Raw genomic sequence first — 20,094 nt, 5'->3', positions numbered from 1 at the left:
CTTTCAGCCCCGGCTCCGGGAAGGAAAGGTCAGGGACCTGCTTCTCCATGTGAGCCCCATCCTACCCGGTGGCACAAGACAAGGCCAAGCACCTCCCCAGGGGCTCCAGGGAGCAGAGAGAAAGCAGGGCCATGATCGCCCCAGCCCAGCCACAGTGTCCCCAAGCCCAGGCTCCTTGAGAGCCAGGCTGTTTCCCTGCAAGTCACACGCTTGGCTGCACGGCCTCAGACGCAGGGAGAGAGGGGCCAGGAAGAGGGAGCCAGCACAGCCTGTTTTCCCTCTGCACCGCCAAGGAATTTCTTTTGGGCAGAGCAGAGGTTGGTGCATTCCAGCATGGAGCAGCTCCTGCATTGATGGACTGTGCTGAGCCAGCCATGGCACCAACCAAGGCAGAGTCAGTGTGCCCTGGTACACGGGCAGCCTCTGGGAGAGGGAGTTGAGTCTGGGATGGTGGTTACACGGATTTAAGGGGCTGTGCTGTGCTCAGAGGAGTCTGGCAGAAAATGGTGCACGTGCAGAGCAACACTGGGCATGTTCATGCTGACAGATACATCCAGCCCTGGACACTACACAGGCTTTGTCTGAACATCCCAGCAGATCCTCCCTTAGAGGTGGGCAAACTGGGACTTCTGGAGTCCACAAAACAGCTTATTCTTAAAAAAAAAAAAGCATATGGAAAGCCATATCCCTGGCATTTTTCATGTGGACCAACTTGGAAAACGCCATGATGTTTGGCACTTCTGGTAGCTCTACTATGGCATAATGCATTTTAGTCTTCAAACTCAAGCTGACCAATGCATGTCTTAGGAGAGCATTACCTGTAGGACCGTGCGATCTGAGGACAGGGATGTACCATGCTCAAGCATTCATGTTCTCCAGGGGCTGAAAAAAAAGCAGGCCTATGTTGCTGAAAGGCTGCAAGAGGAGGGACCTCTGCAGGCTGAGACCTCCCCAGAGCCAGAAGCGTCTGGCATGGTGTGGGGCAGTGAGATGGGAGCCTCTGCACTGGAAGCCGTACCCATGGCTCTCCTGCAAATCCTCCTCCATCCAATAAACTCCAAACCAGCTCCGTGACTCTGAGCAAACTTCAGACACAGCAGCCCACTGGGAAAAGGGGAGGTGAAAAGCAAATAACATAGAAATGCTCCACCACCCTCCCAGAGCTGTCACCATGCTCCAGCGGGTCTGGACTGTGGAAACCAAGCAATCCTAGTGTGTGCTGGCAGTGTGCAGGCACAGCGAGCACGCAGCCGGACACAGCATCACACATGTCCGTGCAGGGATAGAGAAATTCACAAACTCAGGCTCAGGCGGGGGTGGAAGTAATTAATGCAAATTCCTAGTTAGGTAAACACATCTAGAGAAAGCTAGCTCTGGCATGGGAAACTAATATCCTGTTAAACTAGTTGAAAAGGTCACCAGCAATCAAGCGACACTCCCTCATGCCAGCGTTGACACCAAGATAGCTTAGAGCAGGGAGCTGGGAAGTCTGTGCAGTGTTCGTGTGCCAGCACGCAAACTGCAACCAACTCAGCGTGCGTGCAGATGTGCTCTCTCCAGCTACGCTCTCTCCACAACACTTTTGCACTAATACTGACAGCTCTGGCCTTTTGGAAAGCTGCTTCGCTGCCTTTGCACAGCCCCTGGAGGAACACACAAAAGCAGCCAGGGGTGTTGGCCTCGTGTCAGGTTTGCCAAGGTGATCACAACCCTACTGGGCACCACTGCCTCCAGCATGGGGCTGTGGACCATTTTGAGAGCGGGTTGTATAAATGAAGAGGCAAGAAAGGAGATGCAGACTGGTCCTTTCAGTATGGGGGCCCCTGCCCTAGGGCGCCCTCCCTTGCCATGTGTCTCTGCTGCTGATGGCACAGTCATCCCAGCGCAAGCCCTGCACAAGAATGTGCTGGGGCTGAAAACCACCGGGTGATGGTCCAACAGCAAGAACAAGGAAAGGAGATAATAAAATAGCTCAGGACACACCACTCATCCCATGATTGTATTTAATTTTCAGTGGATAACCTGAAGCACAGAGGAGCTTCTGGCAACTCAGGGCTCTGCAGGCACAGAAATGGGTCTCTGGCTGCAGAGGTACGAAGCAAAGGCGAGAGCTGCCAAGAGAGGAGAGTGATGGTGATGGGTCAAAACGCACCGAGAATGAGGCACATGCGATCATGTGTGGAGCTCTGCACCCCAGAGTCCGGGTCCTCCTCTGGGTTGCAGAGCTTCTGGGGTGCTTTCCCTTCCTTCCCAGCAGGGAAACTCAGCTTCTCTCCTGGAAGACCCAGGAATGGAAACAGCCAGGGCTGTGCATGCTGCCTCAAGGCCCACAGTAAGCAGGACTTAAGGAGAGGAGCTGAGTGGGAGCTCTTGCCCCTCTTGGCCCACTGCAGCTTCTGCAAATGGTTCTCGGGGATTACCTCCACAGTTAGTGCCCTAAGTGAACCCGCACAGCCAGGATCTGGTCTGCTCTGGCAGGGAATGAGGCCGAGCAACTTCAGAGTCCAAAACCATCAAATCTTGTTTTTCTAAAAAAAAATACTTTGCAAAGAAAGTGCATTTTCAAATTACCTTGTTCAGTGAGATAGCCATGCATCTTGCACAGAGAAGCTGTGCAGTTTGGTGAGACTCCAGCTGTATTTGTCTAAATCCACATGAAGAACTTTACGCTACGCTCAAAATAACGTTTTCTGGTGCTCAGCTCCAAGATGAGCCTTGCTGTCAAGTCTTTTTCTTGTGTGAAATGGAGCCACTCGCACAGTGTGGTACTCGCAAGTGCTCGTGGGTCTAAGTGCAAGAAAGGCCAGGATACTCCAAAAGGAGCTGGGTACGTGTGGATTATCTCTCAAAGAAAAATTTAGTTTCCCTTTGGGTTGGCAGCAGGAATAGAAAGTAGCAGGTTGTGTGAGGCTGAGAGGCACAGGGAGGAGCAAGGCCCGTGGTGGGGTGTCCTTGGTATGGCAGCAGAGCTGGAAACCCAGTAGTGGCTGCAGACACACCACACCTGCACTGCACAGAGGGTGCTCATGACATCGCAGTATCCTTTAGCAGGTGCTGGATAGATCTGACGAAGAAGGCTTTACCCCTTGTCCACAATCACCCGATTGAGGAATCCTGTTCACATCACAAACACCCAGTGACTGTAGCCCCAACCCTTGGTATCTCCTGTTCAAGCCCTGGAGGGGAAAGACAGCCCAGCTCCCTGGCATTACAGACATCCATGTGTTTGCACAGGATGCACCCAGCCTGATCAGTGCCAGGCACCTGTGCAGGATCAGGCCCCCAGGAGAGCCCACTGACTACAATGCCCCAGGGATCACAAGGCAGGGGCTTACCCAGCAGAGCCTGGAAGAGTTCACTTTGAAAGATGCGTGAGACTTTTCCAATGGAGGCTTTTAGCTCCTGCTCCTCCGGGGACCGCAGGGTGCTTTGATATCTGGTCAGAATTTCCAATGCCCGTTCAGTGTCTGCAGAGATGACACAGGAGTAACAAAGCATTAACACTGAAGGATGGACAGATATCATCAGGGAAGGCTCGAGTGCAGCCTTGGAGCCACAGCTCACCTGGATAATGCCTCAAGTTGCCTTCCAGCTCTGGATTTTTAAGTTAACAGCCACAAAGGCAGACTCCTTGCACATACCTGGAAGAGCTAACCCTGCCGCAAGGTGCAGAGGAGCCACAGTGGAGAGGCGGGCAGGGGCTGGAGGTGTCTGTCTGCTGGCCCTCCTTGGCCCTGAAAATCAGGGGTTAACTCTGGTTGACTCATCTCCGAACCCTGTGGCACTGGGCAGCATGAGGACCTCTGCCGCCTCCCAGGCAGAGAAGTTGTTCAGGAGCTGGACGTGTCCCAGCTGCACAGGGCTTTGAGTACTACCACAGGAGTTGCAGTCTCCCATGTGAGGCCAGATGACTGCAGCAAAGCTGAGTGTAGCCACACTCATGTAGTGCAAGATATTGCAAACAGCTCAGCTACATGAGTGGCAAAACTTAGGTTTCTACAGGGTGAAACGTAAGAATTGCTCCATGCAGCAAGCAGCCTTGGGTCAGCAGGAGACACAGTGGGAAAGGAACGTGATGCCTTGGGGTCAAGGAAGGAGGGATGCTGGCCAGGAGGGGAGCTGGAGGCTGCCATGAAGCAATGCTTTGGTTAAAGACTGGTCTCACCACAGCTGTGAGACAACTTTGGACCTAAAATAGTGGAGCTGTGATGTCTCTGTGCCAGGACACCTCCGTGCTTCTCTGGGCAGATGCCCGGAGCTGCCAGCTCCAGCCCCAGATGTAAGCCATCTCTCAGGCGGGTGGGGAGCTCCTGTGGACCTTGAGCCCGTCCCAGCCCTGAGTGAATATTTCCCTTTGTCACTCAGGTAGCTTGCAGACAAAGAGTGTCTCTGTGAGGAGGTGGGGGAGCCATCCCGCCACTGTTGGGGACTCATCTTTTAACCCAGGAACTCATGCAGAAAGGATGACCCTGCTCATCCTAGGGCTCTCGGCAGGGAATTCAGGTCATCAAACAAGGGGGCCTGTGTCTGCTGGGGTGCATGCCACCTGCTGTTCCAGCTCCCCCAGCCAGCTCCCCCCAGCTCCTCCTTGGCTGAAAGGGGAATGGGGTCCTGCCTGCATTACCAGCCCACACTGACTCATTGTGGGAGCAGAACAGAGAAAGGAGCCTAGGGAAGTGTGAATAGGTTCTGCACAGGGTTGGGCTCCATGCTGTCTCCAGGAAAAGCAAGGACTTCCGCAAGCTCCAGATTTATTGGGCTTTATGGGCATCCCAGCCCTGTGTTATTGCTAAGGGCTTCCTTTTCTGCAAGATCAGAAAGTGGCTTCAGATGCTGCCCAGCATTCTGTGAGTGGGGTTGAGTCATCTTTGCCTGGTCATTCCTGACCTTAGCAGAAGCTAAAGAAGCAGGTAGAGAACCAGGGCCACCACACCAGGACACAAAGACTGCAAACCTGGTGTGAACAACCCACCGCAGTCCAGCCTGCACTGAAACAGCAGCACGCACCCTGGCGCCGACCCCTGTGCTGCTGGCCGCCAGCACTGGGTGATGGCCAGCTGGAGCAGGTGAGTGCTGGCCCTGGACCACCAAACCCAGGTAAGTGCTGTGCCCCTAGCACAGGGGAGAGACTGGAGCACCCTTCCTGCAGCACCCAAGAAAGAGCACGTGGTGTCTGGGGCCCATCTCACCATGCCCCAAGGTGCAAGACCTACTGACAAGAGATCCCTCCTTACAGGGCCCACATCCCTGTACCTGCCCTCCCCACAGCACTCACGGGTGCTGCAAGCACAGCATCCCAACCCACTCCGAGCCACGGTGGCACAACAGCCCGGGGAGGGTGCGAAGCCGGGGCACCCGGTCCTAAGGTCTCAACCCCGGGGGTGCACCGGACAGGGCCCCCCGGCCCGTGGCAGGGAGGGAGGAAGAGAAGGAGGGCGGGAGCTGCCCGGCAGGAGCGCGGGGCACCGGGCGCAATCCCGGTGCCGGTAGGGCAGACACTTGTTGAGCGCGGCGGGCCACGGTGCCTGGCTTTGCAGGCAGGGCGGTCCTTACCTTGCCGTCGGATCATAGCTCCGTCGTGGCCGGCGGCCGCTCCAGTCGGTGCCAGCCCGCGAACGGCCGAGCCGCCGCCCGCCCCGCCCCGCGGGAACCGGCCGAGGAGCCGCCCCCCGCCGGTACCGCCTCCGGGAGCGCCCCGGCACCGCGAGCGCACCCGGGCGCAGCCGCTGCTTTACCCCGGGGCACGGCTGCTCGTAGCCCGCCGGGTTACCGGGGCGGCTCTGCGTGCGCACTCCGCTCCGTGAACCCCGGCAGGCACGCCCGGCTCGGCCTCCCCTCCCTCCCCCCCTCCCGCTGCGGAAGGCCCGGCCCGGAGGAGCCGCTCGGCCCCCGGCACCACTTCCCCACGCTGTCACTAGATGGCACGGACGCGCCGCGGATCGCCGCCTGCCCCAGGCCGCTACCGGCTGGGCTGCGCCTGCCCGGGATCCGGCAGCGCTCCAGGCAGCAAAGGTAGGGGCAAGGGGGAGGAAGCAGTTATGCCCAACTCACCCCTTCGGGGTGTGTCTACCGCTCCGTTGATTTATTGACATAAATAAGTAGGAACAAGTAAAACTGACCCGATACCCCTTTCCAAGTTCAAGGCCCTGTTGCAAAGAGACCTACCCGAGTCCCACCGCTCCCCTCCCTTGCACAACTCTGCAGCCTTACAGCAACAGGAGTGTGACCATGGTCCTGCCAGCCCCAGACACCTTCCACCCCCAGCCCCTGCTCCCTTTCCCCCCAGAGCAAAAGGCACTAACTGCTGCATGAGGTGCCAGCACCCTGACTCACAAGTATGAAGCCAGCTGAAGGTGCAGGACATGTGTCCAGCATGGGGGTGGGAAAAGCTCAGCTCCCCCTCCATCTTGTGAAAAACCACCCGCTGCACCCCCTTTCCTATTCCTCAAGCCATGGGGCAGGGCAGCCCCCAGGGCAGCAGCACTTTAAACAAGGTTTCCTATCACTGGCTGTAGAGCTGCTGCTGACAGACAGAGGCTGCCCTTCCCCTGCACCAAACAGCAACTCAAATCCCCACTAGTCTCCAAACCACACAGCAAGGTCTTAGCCCCAGCACTCCTGGTTAAGTACTCAGCCCCCAGGCACAAATCAGCCCCACAAAACCTCTGCAAAGGCTCTAGTTCCTCACTGCCAGTGGGAACCCAGTTCCAGGTCTTTTCAGCTGAGGGCAGTTGTGCACCACAAAAGGAGCCAGGAAGGCTATAGGGGACAGGAAGCTCAGGAAGGAGTCTGCAAAGGAAAGGAGCCTTGAAGCTGGCCTGAGGAGTGGTCCCCACTTCAGCTGTGCAGGGCTCTGGCTGCCCCTCTTCATGGCTGATGCAGGCCGGAGGGGTCACTCTTGCATCAAGCTGTTGATCTTTGTGAGCAGCACGTCCGTCTCCAACTCTGGGGAGACAGAAAAAACAGTCACAGAAGGCAGCCACCATCCTGCAGTAACAGGCAGAGCAGCCTGAAAAGCAGGTTTGAGGAGACTTGGGGAATGTGGGATTCCCCATCACTGTCCCACAGGGCTGTTTGCTAAGGGCAGGACAGGAACTCACTGGGCCAGGATTCCCTTCCCTCCCTAGGCTATCCCAAACCACTGTCATGTTTGGCTAGAGAAAGCTGCCTGCCTGTCAGAGACAGTCCTGCAGGCACAACCTGGCTCCAAGGGAGGGGAGCTCACATCTGTGCACACTCACCCATGGGCCGTCTTCTCTGGGAGCATTTCCTAGGAGATGGAACAGGATTGCTGTTAGCATGTCAATCTGGCCTCCCCCTTCCCTCCCCATAGCTCCCAGACTGTAGGAGACTGTGGGGCCCCACAGCACACAGTCCCACAGGGATCTGCTCTCCATGCCTGCAGTACTGGTAAAGGAACAGCCTCAAAGGGCAAGGTCCCCCAGCCTCAGTTCACCAAGCCCTGGGGTACAGAATGACCTAGTAAGTGTGAACTAAGGCATCCGGCAGCTCCAGGAAGGGTCAGGCCAGATTTTTAGCTGCAATCTGGTGATAAAAGCTGCCTCCACACACTGCTCTCACATAGCCAGCAGGAGAGGACCTGCCAGGTTCTGAGTCCAGAGGGGGGTGGCAGCAGATAAGACTGGGTTTGGGTATGTATCAGCCACCCAGGGCACACTATAGCCTCCCCCAGCAGACCTGCCCCAGGAGGAGGAAAGGGATCAAATGTACTTCAGCAAGAAGAAGGCCCAGAGGATGGCAAGGAAGGACACGCAGTCTACAACAATCCAGATCATGAGGTATGTGCTGCTGGGCTGCAAGGCAACAAGACAAGCCATGAACACCAGCCAGGGTTGGTGTGCTGGTGGCACAGCCCAGCCTGCTGTGCCAGCAGTCACTTCTGCAGGGTCACATATTCCCCTGCCAGCGCAGCACTGAGCAAAAGCCACCCTCCAGGCAGCTGGCTGCCCAGGGCTGCTGCAGAAAAGGACCCACAAGTGCCTGGGGCACAGGGCTGTGGGCCAGGGTGAAGGATGGAGAGGTCACTTACGAGCAGCCAGATAGGGTGTTTCATCTCCTTCAGCACCTGGCAGGCGTTGGTGGTGACAGAGCTCACCCCAGAGCACCACAGCACGGAGAACAGCCAGGGCTGGTTCACCACGTACAAGTTGACAGAGATGTTGTCCTGGCGGTACTGCCTGCATAGGGACAGCCGTGGTCAGAGCAGCAGACAGCAGGGTGCCGGCACACTCAGTGTACAGCCAGAGAGGACTGTATATCTGGGATGTGATCCAGCATTTGCAGCCACATGGAGCAACTGTCTGGACTGCCAGACACAGGGCAGATTTGCTGGCAAAGCAGAGGACTGCAGCCAGCTCCATCCCCTGCACTAGCTCTGCCTGGTAAGGCATGCTTGTCTGCAAGGCTGTAGCACACACTCTGCCCTTCCCAGCAGCGTGTCAGCACTCAGCCTCAGCTGGACCTCACCTCTGCTGGCCCCAGGACAGAATTGGGACAATGCCCAGGCCCCACAGCCCGCAGCTCCCAGGCTGCTGCGCACAGGGCTCTCACCTGATCTCCTCAGAGCTCATGTCTTGGTAAGGCAGATTGACATGCAGCAGTGGCTCCTTCTCATTCTGGAGTCTCTTCCGGCCGTAAACTTGCTGAACACCTGGGGCTTGCTGTTTGACCTGTTCCCTGAACCCATCTGGCAGCCAGAGGACCTAGGCAAAAGCCAGAGAGCACATGCAGAGGAGAGGTGCTCCAGGGAGCTTGCTCTCTTCTGATATTTCCTTGCAGATCCAGGCACACATCCTGTTCCGACAGCTGCTTCCTGTCCCCCATCTCCAGGCTCAGCTCCTCCATGAGGATCTCAGCCAGGACAGTCTCCTAAGAGCTTTCCCCAGCCAAGAAGTAAGCACAACAGACCCCACTAAGGGGAGAAAGCAGTTCCAGCCTAAGAAAGCTGCAGCAGTTGTCCTTTCTGGGATCAAGCAGTGCATCCTTTTGGACTTAACTCTGCAGCAAGAATGCACCTTGGATCAGCACTACAGTACAAGTCTTTGCTGTGTCCCCTCCTGCTCTGCATTCCCAAAAAGCCAAGAAGGGAAAGTGATTTGGGTGCTAATTTATCCCCTCAGGGCGGCACATGTCCTGTGCTGCAGAGATTGGATGAAGTGCAAAGACAACACAGCAGATTGCAGAAGGAGTCCAAGAGCTGCAGGGAGAGGTGTGGCACAGCGTGGAGAGGTGGAAGTCTGAGCATTGTTTTCCTGCTGTTCCTGGCCCTGTTGGTCCCCTCTTTAGACTGAGTCACTATTTACACACCAGGGTGGCCAGTGCTGGGAAACCAGAGTATTTGGAGGAGTCTGAAGCTGTAGGCATTAACCCCTAACTATTGGCAACTTCTCCAGCTAGAGAACCTCACACCTGGACAGGGTTCCCCAGCAGGGATGTAGTGTATGGGGTGGCAGGATGCTCAGTGGGGTTGGCAGGGCATCTCCCACCATGGCAGGGGTGTGACAGCAGGGCCCAGCGGTGATGGGGCAGCGACCATCTCACCTGTTGTAGTGGGATGCCTGACTGTAAGATCACTTTCAGGGTGGCATTGACAAAGCTCTGGTAGTCACTGTGGTTCTCAGGCCGGAGGTCAAACATAATGGAGATATTGCTCTGCTTGGCTGCCTCTAGCACCTGTTGCAGTGATGGGATCCTCTGTTCAGTCACCTGGTTGCGATCGCTGGCAGAAAGACTCTGCACTGTGGGAAATGGCCTCTGCTGCAAGGGTGAGAGTTAGTCATCGTAGGCAGACACCTCCATAAGCTTCCACCTCCCAAAGGGGTGCCCATCTCTGGCTCTCAGTTTCCTACATTGGCCTCTCCACATGCTCTCCAGTGTGGACAGGCACAGGGATCCTTCGCCTGCACATCCACAGGGCACCTCTACCCTTCTCCCTACTAACAGCACAGTTCAAACAGCCCAAACACCTGTGGGCATTCACAGTAGCTCAGCAGTTGGTTAGTCACCCTTTGGGAAGAGCCTTGACACAGCTGCCTCCAAGCCCAGGCAGGCTGTGCAGCTCAGAGCAAATGCCTGAGACATCTCTCCTCAAACCAGCCTCCTCCATGACTCAGCTGAGGAGTCAGAACAAACCCTAGCTTGGGGCATAACCACACCCAAGAGATTTGTGCAGGCATGGAAGTGCTTCTGCACCCTGGCCATGTGTCTGCCAGGACCAGCGTTCTAGAAGGAACCTTCCCCAGGGCAGGGCTCATGCTTCACCCACAAATGCACCCATCCCTGACAAGACACCCCAGGGGCATCTTGACCTCCAGGAACCAGCTGCCAGCATCCAACTTCTGGAGGTCTGTCCAGTTGAAAGCAGTGCTGTTCAGGGCAGTCCTCTTGGGGAACACAACCTGCACGTTGGTGGTCCTGGTGAGTTCTTCATCATGCATGAGGAATGGGACCCCATCAGCACTGGCAAAAGAGCGGAGAGGGAAGCTCTGTGTTGCAAACTGTTTCTGTCCTATCCCAGCCCTGGCATTTCTGCCCCCTCCCAGCCACACTGCTGGGGTAACCCCCACCCTTATGCCTACTTGTGGTCCTCTACAGACAAAGGTGAGTGTCCAAAAAGCACAGAGTGCCTAGAGACCAAGCCAGGAACCAAGTAGTTCCTTGCTCACTGCAACAGCTGTCCCCTCAGCAGGATTGCATGAGGTGAACTAGAGCCAGGGTCTGTTTTCCAAGCAGTGCCCCTCCCCTGATGGTGCCTCCCTCCTAATGCCCTGGAAGGCAACCTGCATGGGGAGGACAGAAACCCAGTACCTCTTGCAGATCATTAGGATACCAAGCTGGAGCCAGTCCCAGACTGGGAAGGTGGGAATGGCAGAGCCCTTTGAACAAAGCTGCCTCCAAATGCAGGCTATAGCAGTCCTCCAGGTGTGTTCCAGAATGCCCTATGTGGGAGGTGACATCCCAGGATACACAGGCCCCTTCCACCCTCCCTCCAAATCCCTGCTGCCCCTTTACCTCACCATGACGTCTGTCTCAAAGACTTGCACATCACAATCCACTGCCTTGTGCAGTGACATGATGGTGTTCTCGGGGGCCAGCTGGAAAAGGAATGGTGTTACTGCAGAGGGCACAGGCAGGAAGGGGCAGGAGGCAGGCATTCACCTTGCCCGGCTGCACTCAGCAGCTTGGCTGTGCTCCAGGGCACCCACAATGAGTGGCCCTGGTAGAGTGGGGATGGAAAAGGACTGGGTGCAGACAGCCAGAGCCTGCCTAGCCCGTGCTTCCCAGCCCACATTACACAGCCAGGCTTTCTGCTGAGAATCGCCTGCTCCTGGTCCAGCAGCATTCAGCAAGCAGCTCTGCCCTGTGGCTGCTGTGCCCACCCTCCTCACCCTGTGCTCACCCATCCTCCTGCCACGTGCTGTGTGGCTGGTGTGGGGACCCCTCTCTACTAGGCTGGCCAGAGCTCGTCTAGGCCTGCAGCAGCAAGGGTCTGATGCTGGTGCCCCACGGCTAGGCACAGTCTGGCTTTTGCTGCTGGAGCAGCCTGCCCCATCCACCCTGACTACTATGGCAGGATGCTGCCAGTGCTGGTCGCTCACCATGGGGGCTCCTCGGTGGCCAACCAGGGCTGGCTTGGGGGGCAACTGGTTCTCCTCCATGATGCAAGGGGAGGTGATTCCCAGGGGAGCCAGATACAGCGCAATCATCGCCATGCAGTACACAAGCAGCAGAAACAACATGAGACCTGCAGGCAGAGATAAAGATTGAGGGGTGAGGTACAGAGGAAGTATTGTGCAGGCCTTTAGGAATAAGCCAAGGCTGCTTCACCTGGCATTAACTGCCTTAGGTCAGGCATTGCATCCTCAGCCTAAGGAGCGCTGCAGATTTATTCTTGGCCCACTACATGTCCTTGCACCCCAATACAACACTTCTGCAGGACTTAGTCTGCCATCCATAGCCCTCCTTCAGCTGCAAAGCAGTGAGGGCTGAAGCTGCACCAAGGGCAACCAAGAACAGGTGTTACTACCAGACAGTCCTGGGGACCTGTTCCTATGGCACTGATGCTCTCCATGCACCACTCTGCCACCAGTGCCACTCGGTTGGGTGGTAGGGAGCAGGGCACCAGCTGAGGGGGGAGGTGGAGACCTTAGAGGGGGATTACCTGTGTTGCGGGTATGGTAGATGAAGCTGGCCAGTGGCCAGGCGAGGAGCGTCATTCCCCCCACAATTCCAATGTGCAGGAAGGGACCTGTTGCCTGGGGAGGCAAAGGCAGGGTGTCAGCTGGCACCAGCCCAGCCCCTGTCCCCAAAATCCACATGCTCCAATGCCAGGGATCTGCCATTGCAGCCAGCACTGCTGGAAGAGCCACAGTGCCAGGGAGGGAAGGACAGGCTCCTAGGGGGACTGAACAGACTCCCTGCTCTGGTCCAGCCACCACTCATCACCCTGACTGCAGCTGCTCCAGGCAGGACTGCAAGAGCAGGAGGAGCACCTTGCCTGGACAGGCAGCAGAAGTTAACCCCCATGGTACAGAGCCATGCTGGGGTCTCCAGTCACCACCCTTCAGCTCATCCCGACAGGCCAGGTACTGGGTACAGTGGAGGAGTCTCTGGTATCAAGGTGACTCACCTGCAGGGAGACACGTGCACTTCTCCACTCCTCCGCCCACTTTATTCCCAGCCCTGTGAAGGCTGCAGCCACCACCAGGGCAGTTAAGATCAGCAGAGTCTGTGGGACAGGGCACAGGGCAGTTAGGGGAGCATGCAGCATCCTGCAGGCCAGCTGGTCTCTGCCCTGGCAGGGCAGGCAGAGTCTTCATCCCTTCCTCCTGAGTCCCTGCAAGTCCTGAGACCCCACTTCACCCACTTGGGTTTGCAGCTGAGCTCTGTATCCCGTGCTTTGAGCAAGGGGAATTTTCCCATCCCAGAGACATCTAGCTGGGGGACTAACTGCTGCAGGCCAGCTCAGTGGGGACACACAGCCACTCAGTGGGATCACAGCAGCTGTACACTGCCCCAGTAGGCTAGCTGCAGCTTCCCAAGGTGCAAGGGCAGCCAGGCCAGCCACCATCTCCCCGCACCACCAATCCCTCACCTTGTGCAACCAGTGTAGCTTCAAGGGCTGGCCGCAGAGCTGCAAGCACAAAGCAAGGACCTGTGAGAAGAACAAGGAGATATCAGAGCTGGACTGTACCCCACACCTCAGCCCCCTAAGAGCACAGGACTCAGTCACAGGAGCTCTGGCACCCTAACACAGGCAGGGCCTCTGGCCATGCTCAGGCTGACGCAGCTTCAGCAGGCTGGATGCTGCAGGCTCCACCTGGCTCTGCACAGGGCACGGCAGCCAGCCTGTGCTCAGCACAGCTCCGTACCCCCACTAACCCAGGTAGAAACAGTGAGGCTCACCAGCAGTGTGGCTGAGTAAGTGACCAGCATGGCCGTAGCTATGAGCAGGACCAGGGACCAGTCTAGCCACAACTTCCTCTGCTTGAAGATGAACCTGCCAGCAAAGGGGATGGTCAGAAGGGGAGGGGGCACATGGGGAGCAAGGCTGGACACAGGATCCTACTCACTCATTGAAGTTGTGGAAATCATTGAGGATGATGATGGCAAAGTAGAGCCACACCAGTGTGAAGAGGAAGACGCAGAAGAGGAAAAGGAACCAGCTGCAGTCACACTGAAAGCCAAAGATGACAGCTATACCCACACCTGCAGGGCACCTAGCCCCTGGCTGGGTTGCTGAAACCCCTGGGAAGCACCCAGCCTGCAGCAGGGTGCACAGGGGGTCACAGCAGGCACTGGCCTCATGGGCCCAGGCACTGAGCTGCTCCGTGGAGTGGGAATAGAACTCCCCTGGAGAGCCTTTTGGCTGGACCTATGTTACAAGAAAATGGACCAGCATCTCCTCCAACAAGCTAAAAAGCTGCCTATGCCAGGCTGGAGAGGACAGCCCCTGTGGCAAGACTGCCTCCTTTCCCATGCAGCAGCCCCTGGGAGCAGGCTGGGACTTCGGACGTGGGAAGGGGCAGGCAGCGAGGTCCTGTTCCCTTCTAGCTGGGTGATCTCTATAGGCTGGGCAGAGAGGGGTGCTATGCCTCAGAGCTGCCATTGCAGCAGTGAGCCTGCAGACTGCCCAGCTGACGCCAAGTCCAACTTCAGGGTCTCTAGACCCCAGCCCCACACACACAGGGAGGTGAAGGGTGCCACAGGTGCTGAGTGGGACAGCTGGCAGCCTGGACCAGCTTGCACATTCCAGGCAAGATAGGACAAGCAGCGACACAGCCGCTCCCATGGGAGTTGGAGACCTCAGAGAATCTCAGGGCCTCACCCCTCCCAGATTACAAATTGCTGGGGACACCCCCTTCCATCACCCCATTGGCAGGGGCCGCACCCAGCTCAGAAACTGTGCCTCCCATGTGCCTTGCCATGCACTCAGCACCCCGGGACCTGCCTGCCACGCTCAGCCCTTGGGGAGCACAGCACTCTGCTCCAGGCACACGTGAGCCCTGCCACAGATACACATTCGGCTGGGCAGGGGACAGTCATGGCTCAGCCTTGCTGCTGCCAGCATGCTGCTCTGACCTTCTTGTCACCCAGTGGGAACAGACAGCTCACCCTCTCACCTTCTAACTGCTCCAGGCTAGGGCAGTCCCTGGACAGAGAGGGTGCCAGGTAGCATGCCAGCTCTCCTGGGGCTCAGCCCTGGGGAGCAGGACCAGTGGCAAGGGGTCAGAAGCCCAATGGGCTGAGCCCCCCAGCCAGAACCCTTCCCCATCCCAGCCACCACTCTGAGCCTCCCATGCAGGGACTGGCCAGCCCCAGCTCGGCATCACCCATGGTATCACCTTGGTGGTTCTCAGGCCCTTCCTCTTCTCCTTCTTGGCAGTGATCCAGTGGCAGCTGTAAAGGCAGAGCAGGCAGGTGGCACAGGGGTGGCAGCAGCCAGGGGGGTCTGCCATAGTGCTGGGTTGTCCCAGGCCAAAGGTCAGGCGTCCTGTGGGGGATGCACACAGCGTGTTGGCACAGATCTCCCAACACACACCACCCCCTGCGCCGTGGGGATGGGGCACTGCAGCATCCTGGGTATCCTGGCAAGCGGCTGGCCCAGAGCCCTGGGACATAGCTGGGCTGCTGGCTGTGTCCCCAGGCAAGGCATGGTGCCAGGGAAAGCAGGAGCACAGGGTGCATCCCAACCTGTTCAGCGGGCTGCCCTGGGACCCTCTGCTCAATGAGCCAGAGCAAGCCCAGAGCTGGCAGGGAGCAGGGCCTGCACCCCAGCCCAGAGTTCAGCGCTCTGCCTGGGAGCCAGGAGCACTGTGCAGGCTCCAGGGGCTGGCAGCCTTGCCGGCCAGCTTGACACAACCTTGCACCCAGGCTCCCTGGGGAGCAGCCCAGTTGCAAGGACCACGCAACCCCATGTCACAACCCAGGGCTCCTGCTGGAGGTACGTGCAACAGCCTGGGAAGTCCCCATCCTCCCTCCTAAGCCCAGGTCCTCGCTGAGGTGGCACCATCCTGGCAGCCCTCCAGCTCAGCTTGCACAGCAAGGGGTCTCCAAGGGAGCTGGAGGAACTGCAGCTGAGCAGGTGCTGGATGGTTTTTGGTCCAAGCACTATGGGGAAGAAGGGGGAGAGCTGCAGTTATGGGGGAAAACCCATTGCTACAGTTGCGGACACCCAGGCTGGGTACAGGGCTACCACTGGGAAGGGGAGAGGGCCAGGACACTATGCTGTGGTTCTCAGATTCCTGGTGCTTGTCTGGAAGAAGCAGGCAGCCCCAAACAAGGTCTCCCTTTATCCACCCCAAGAAACCCCATGTTTATTACTGCTTGTCCTGCTGCAGAGCTGCTGCTTCTCCTCATCCCAACCTCCCCAACAGGCCAGGCACCCCACGCAACACTATCACCCTGCAGATTAAGCCAGACTCTGATTTCACTGCAACCACTGAGCCAGGCATGGGAGCTAGCCAACCATATCCTCCCAGCCACATCCTCTCCAATGTTGTGGGCAAGGGTGTGCCTAGCAGGGCCATTTCCCATCCCAACCTGGGCCCTGGAGAGGGGGAACAGAGCTAGCCCAGGCCCTCCCAGCTCCAGCCAGCCACACCAGCACACTGGCAGAGCACTGGTGCCAGCAGCTGCTCAGGGAAACCCTACCACCCCCTTGGCTGGCTCCCACGCAGGGTACAAAGTACAGTAGGAGTGGTTGTGGGCACCAGCCAAACTTCAGCACTCAGCTGCTTCGAGAGGCTGTTGCTGCCAAGACTGGAGTTTGGCAGAGCAGTGGCCCAGGACTGGCCGCAAATCTACACCAGTGGTGATATTTGGAGGAAAAATGCCACCCTGTTCCCCAGCTCAGATTGGGACTGCAGCAGTGGCAGCAGTAGTTATTGTGCAACACAGCTGTTCAGGACACAGGTCCCAAACAGCCGGACTAGGCGTATAGCAGAGCCTGCTCAGGTTCTGCTCCAGCTCCAAAGGGGAGAGCTGCACAGCAGGACCTGGGTGTCCGTAAGGAGCCCTCCTTCAGCTTCTACCAAACAATCCCCACCACACACCCCTGGTCCTAGTGTGAGAGGCACAGGCAGCTTGAAGGGGTGACAAACCCATTGCTGCAGTCACTGACATAGCAGCATGTGCTTGTAGCCCTGCAGGGACCTTTGTGCCCTGGAGGTGCTAGCACAGGACAAAAAGGGCCATGGGCAGGGCAAGAGCCTCTTGCTCTTGCAGAGCCAAGCCAGCCCAGGCTGTGTGCCACTGGGCAGGTCAGTAGGAGCTGATGCCCAGCCCCACTGTCCCCTGACACCACAGGAGGGAGGGCAGAGCTCCTGGGTCAGCATAGGGAACAGGGTGACCCCAAAACAGCAAGAGCAGCATAGCCTGCCTCAGACCCCCCCACTCCCAGCCTCACACCCCACATCTCCCCTGTGCAGTCAGCCCTGGGCTCCCCATCCCCGCTCTCCGGAATGTGGGAACAGCGCGGGCAGCTCCTTTCCCTCCCCCCCGCAGCTGCACGCAGGGTCAAGATGATCACCTCCCCCTTTGCCACTCTGCCAGCTCTCCCACAGCTCCTGTGGCAGCACGGGACAGAATCCCCATACCATGGGCTGCCACCCCGGGGCAGCGAGCCAAGCGGGCAAAATACCTGCTCCCAGCAGACGTCGGGTTCCCGCAGCTGGGACGCCGGCAGGCCAGGTAAGTGCTGGGGATGGGCTCTCAGCTGAGCGTCCCTGCGCGGCAGAGCACTGCTCTGCTCCTCTGCTGCCTGCTCACACCCTCCTGGGTGTGTTTGTGGCCGGGCAGGACTGCCGATACCGCCTGCAGGTCTGCACAGGTCGGCAGAGGCGGGCTGCCCGCAACGGGCACAGCAGGCAGGGCCGAGGGTCAGGGCGGGCCCTCGCTACCGGCTTTGTGCCCCGCTGACCTCGGTGCAGCCTCTGCTTCGCGGCCGCTGGGAAAGCGGAGAAGGGGCCCAGGGGGGTGTCATGCGCCGCAGCACGGAGGAGTTTGCAGGCCGCCCACGCTCCAGACAGATTAAGGCTCCAGGAGCAGGAGAGGCAGATGGAGGCAGAGCTTTGTGCATCAGGCTGTAGGAGCCCCTCTGTCAAAGGAAGACTTTTCCCTTCCTTGCAGAGGAAGCTTGGGACGGACGCATCCCAGGCCACCAGAGCTGCCCCAGCTGACACTCACTGGGGCATGCTTTGAAGGCAGAAGCACAGAGGTAAAAGTGGTTTCTTGTCTTGAGCCAAGAGAAATGCTTGAGAGACAACGCATCCAAACTTTGCTAAAGCAGCATATGAAAGGAGGCCCCAAGACAGGGGCCTGATGCCACCTGCAGATGGATGGGGCGATGCCCTCCATCTACCCAGATCCCTCCCTGTGGCATGGCACAGCTGCACCCCCCCACCCTCCCCTCCAGGTCTCAGCAGAGATGCAGCCCCTGGTGAGACAGGATGGGCACTCGGACCTTTCCATGTCAGAGACTTGCCCCATCATTGCCTGGGATCTTGGGGAACTTATGTGATCTGCCACTTGCAAAGGAGCAGAGCAAGCTGATTTACAGGGAGGTGACGGCTTCCTGCAGTGACACAGCAACTGCCAGGCTAGGTAGAAGCCTCAACACTCACCCCTGCAGCTGATCATATTCCACACCATTAATAACGGCTTTGGCACAAATCATTGAACAGCTCCATGAAGCGTGCTGATCAAATACATTTGTGAAGCCTTATCAGCAGAGGGACTGGAGCACTGCAGGAGGGGTTGTGTAGTAACACCCATTGTTCTGCACCAGGAGGAGTAAGCTGAAAGCATTGCAATGGCCAGGAATGCCTCTGGGACAAGTAAGCAGCCCTGCACCCCAAATTTTGTCAGCTGTGAGCAGCCAGCGGCAAGGTTCACCTCCCTGCATCTGTGTGCTCTGCCAGCTCCAGCACAGACCAACTGTGGTGCCAGAGGGCAGAGCAAACTTGTGGCAGAGGTCTTCGCAGTGGGAACTGTGCACTGGGAGAGCCCCTGGGATGCAGAGAGCTTTTTTTATGGGATTAAAGATACTTAGTGTTGGGGATAGGTTTGCAGATTATAAGGACATGAAGAAGTGAGCACTGGGGAGCAGTGAAGGACCATTTAAGCCAAGAAAGACCTGAGGTAGCAGGGAGGGGAAAACTGAGCATGAATAAAGAGACTAAAGTGATACTGGAAGAGGGGAGGTTACAGCAGAGCTCCTGGAGACCCAAAAGCCATCGATTTGAAAGGTGTGAGGCAAAGCTGATGGGAAAGGCACTCCTCAACAACAGGCAGATGGAGCAGCAGGACCGGTGACTCCCCCAGGGATCCCCCTGGGTACTGGCCGCCGTCTGGCCGGGCCGGGTGGAAGCCCCCTTCTCTTTTGACGGACAAACTGTGACAACCCTCGCCCTACGGAGGGAGCGAGGCCTCCAGGGACCGCATAGGGCCCTCACCAGGGGAGCCCCGCGAGAGACAGACGCGTAGCCCCCGCCGCCTGCAGCGGCCGCCTCTGACCACCAGAGGGCGCCGCCGCGCTGGCCCTGTCGCCCCACGCCTTATAGTCCCGCAGCCCCTCCCGCCGCACTAGCGGTGCCGCTGCCGGCTCACGGCCGGACGGTGCGGTCCTGCCTGCCGACGACAAGACACGGGCAGCCACAGAGAAAGGGAGTGGCGGCACGGCCGCTATTCCCATCTGAGCCCCCGGCTCCAGCCCCGTGGGAAGCGGCAGCCATGTTTTTATCCCCACCGCGTGACGGCAAGAGGCAGCCATATTGAGCGAGAGCAGCGGCGTCGTATTGATGTCTGTAAGAGGCGGAAGCCATTTTGAGTACTGGCACGTGCGGCGGGCGACAGCTGCCCTTCCCGGTGGGTGCCGGCGCGCAGCCGCCAGGGGGTGCGCTTGGCTCGCGCTGCCGCCGCCTCTGCTCTCCGCTTAGCGGTCCGTGTGCTCCGCGCCCGCACTGCCGCCTCCGCGGGGGCTGCCCGCGCCTGCAGCTCCCTCAGAAGGGCGGCCTCCGGGAGCTGCGTGGGGGTTTTCAGGGTAGCTCGCTGCAGGCCGCGGCGGCCGCACCACTGCTGGCAGCTCTCCTGGGAGGCTCCTCGGGCTCCCCCTTCCACAGAGGTGGGCCTCGGCCAGGGGCTCACACATCTGCAGGCCCCTAGAGCATAGCCCTCACCAGGAGCTGCCTGCCACCCTAGATGACTCAGGCTCAGATCATTTTGATGTTGTAAAAGGCCGGTGGAGATGACATAGTGACATCTAGTTTGCTTCTGTCCACATTTTAGGTCTTCCTGTAATTGATATTCACACAATAGAAGTCAGCAGCTCAACAAGTTGAACTGCTGCTGCCTTGTGAGAAGGGAGATCTGCCTTGTGCCACCTCTGTTCAAAGTGAGCCTACCAGAGGAGCAGGTCCTGGCTGCCTGAACCTGCTACAGCACAGGAGTGCAGGTCAGGATTTCACCAAAAGGAACAAGCCAAACTTAGGGACACTTCATGGCTGAGTCCATCAGACTGCAATAAACATGAACATCCTAGGCATAAACTGCTCTGCCAGCTCAGATGCTTGTCTG

At 58.1% G+C, this 20,094-nt stretch overlaps 2 protein-coding genes across 11 annotated transcripts in view; both read right to left on the bottom strand.

Moving 5' to 3' along the window:
• DLG3 (discs large MAGUK scaffold protein 3) overlaps window positions 1-5,767 on the bottom strand; it is an 82,984-nt gene extending 77,217 nt beyond the window's left edge. For 3 of the 5 annotated variants that reach the window (XM_054839894.1, XM_054839893.1, XM_054839892.1), the window contains exons 1-2: window positions 5,554-5,767; window positions 3,336-3,467 (exon numbers count right to left, since the gene is read on the bottom strand). In XM_054839894.1, the coding sequence (XP_054695869.1) occupies window positions 3,336-3,467; window positions 5,554-5,569 (148 nt within the window). In that variant the 5' untranslated portion in view covers window positions 5,570-5,767. Of the gene's footprint in view, window positions 1-818; window positions 883-3,335; window positions 3,468-5,553 lie in introns of those variants that run through there. The other 2 variants (XM_054839896.1, XM_054839904.1) reach the window with 2 other exon arrangements.
• Window positions 5,768-6,223: 456 nt separating this feature from the next.
• GDPD2 (glycerophosphodiester phosphodiesterase domain containing 2) lies at window positions 6,224-17,383 on the bottom strand. Of its 6 annotated transcripts, XM_054839919.1 has the most exons (16): window positions 17,162-17,383; window positions 14,865-15,013; window positions 13,593-13,696; window positions 13,426-13,519; window positions 13,115-13,174; window positions 12,650-12,748; window positions 12,182-12,275; window positions 11,619-11,764; window positions 11,032-11,114; window positions 10,329-10,479; window positions 9,562-9,777; window positions 8,572-8,723; window positions 8,051-8,198; window positions 7,732-7,814; window positions 7,242-7,270; window positions 6,224-6,945 (listed from the first exon to the last, which is right to left on the bottom strand). In XM_054839919.1, the coding sequence occupies exons 2-16, from the start codon at window positions 14,976-14,978 to the stop codon at window positions 6,893-6,895; spliced, it is 1,626 nt and encodes a 541-aa protein (XP_054695894.1). In that variant the 5' UTR covers window positions 14,979-15,013; window positions 17,162-17,383; the 3' UTR covers window positions 6,224-6,892. The 6 variants fall into 6 exon arrangements, with proteins under 6 accessions (XP_054695894.1, XP_054695888.1, XP_054695893.1 ...); XM_054839913.1 differs by lacking the exon at window positions 7,242-7,270; XM_054839918.1 differs by lacking the exon at window positions 7,732-7,814.
• Window positions 17,384-20,094: the final 2,711 nt, after the last annotated feature.

The sequence above is a fragment of the Grus americana genome, chromosome 12 (assembly GCF_028858705.1).
Source record: "Grus americana isolate bGruAme1 chromosome 12, bGruAme1.mat, whole genome shotgun sequence".
Lineage (NCBI taxonomy): Eukaryota > Metazoa > Chordata > Aves > Gruiformes > Gruidae > Grus > Grus americana.
This window is presented reverse-complemented; position numbering and strand designations above follow the sequence as displayed.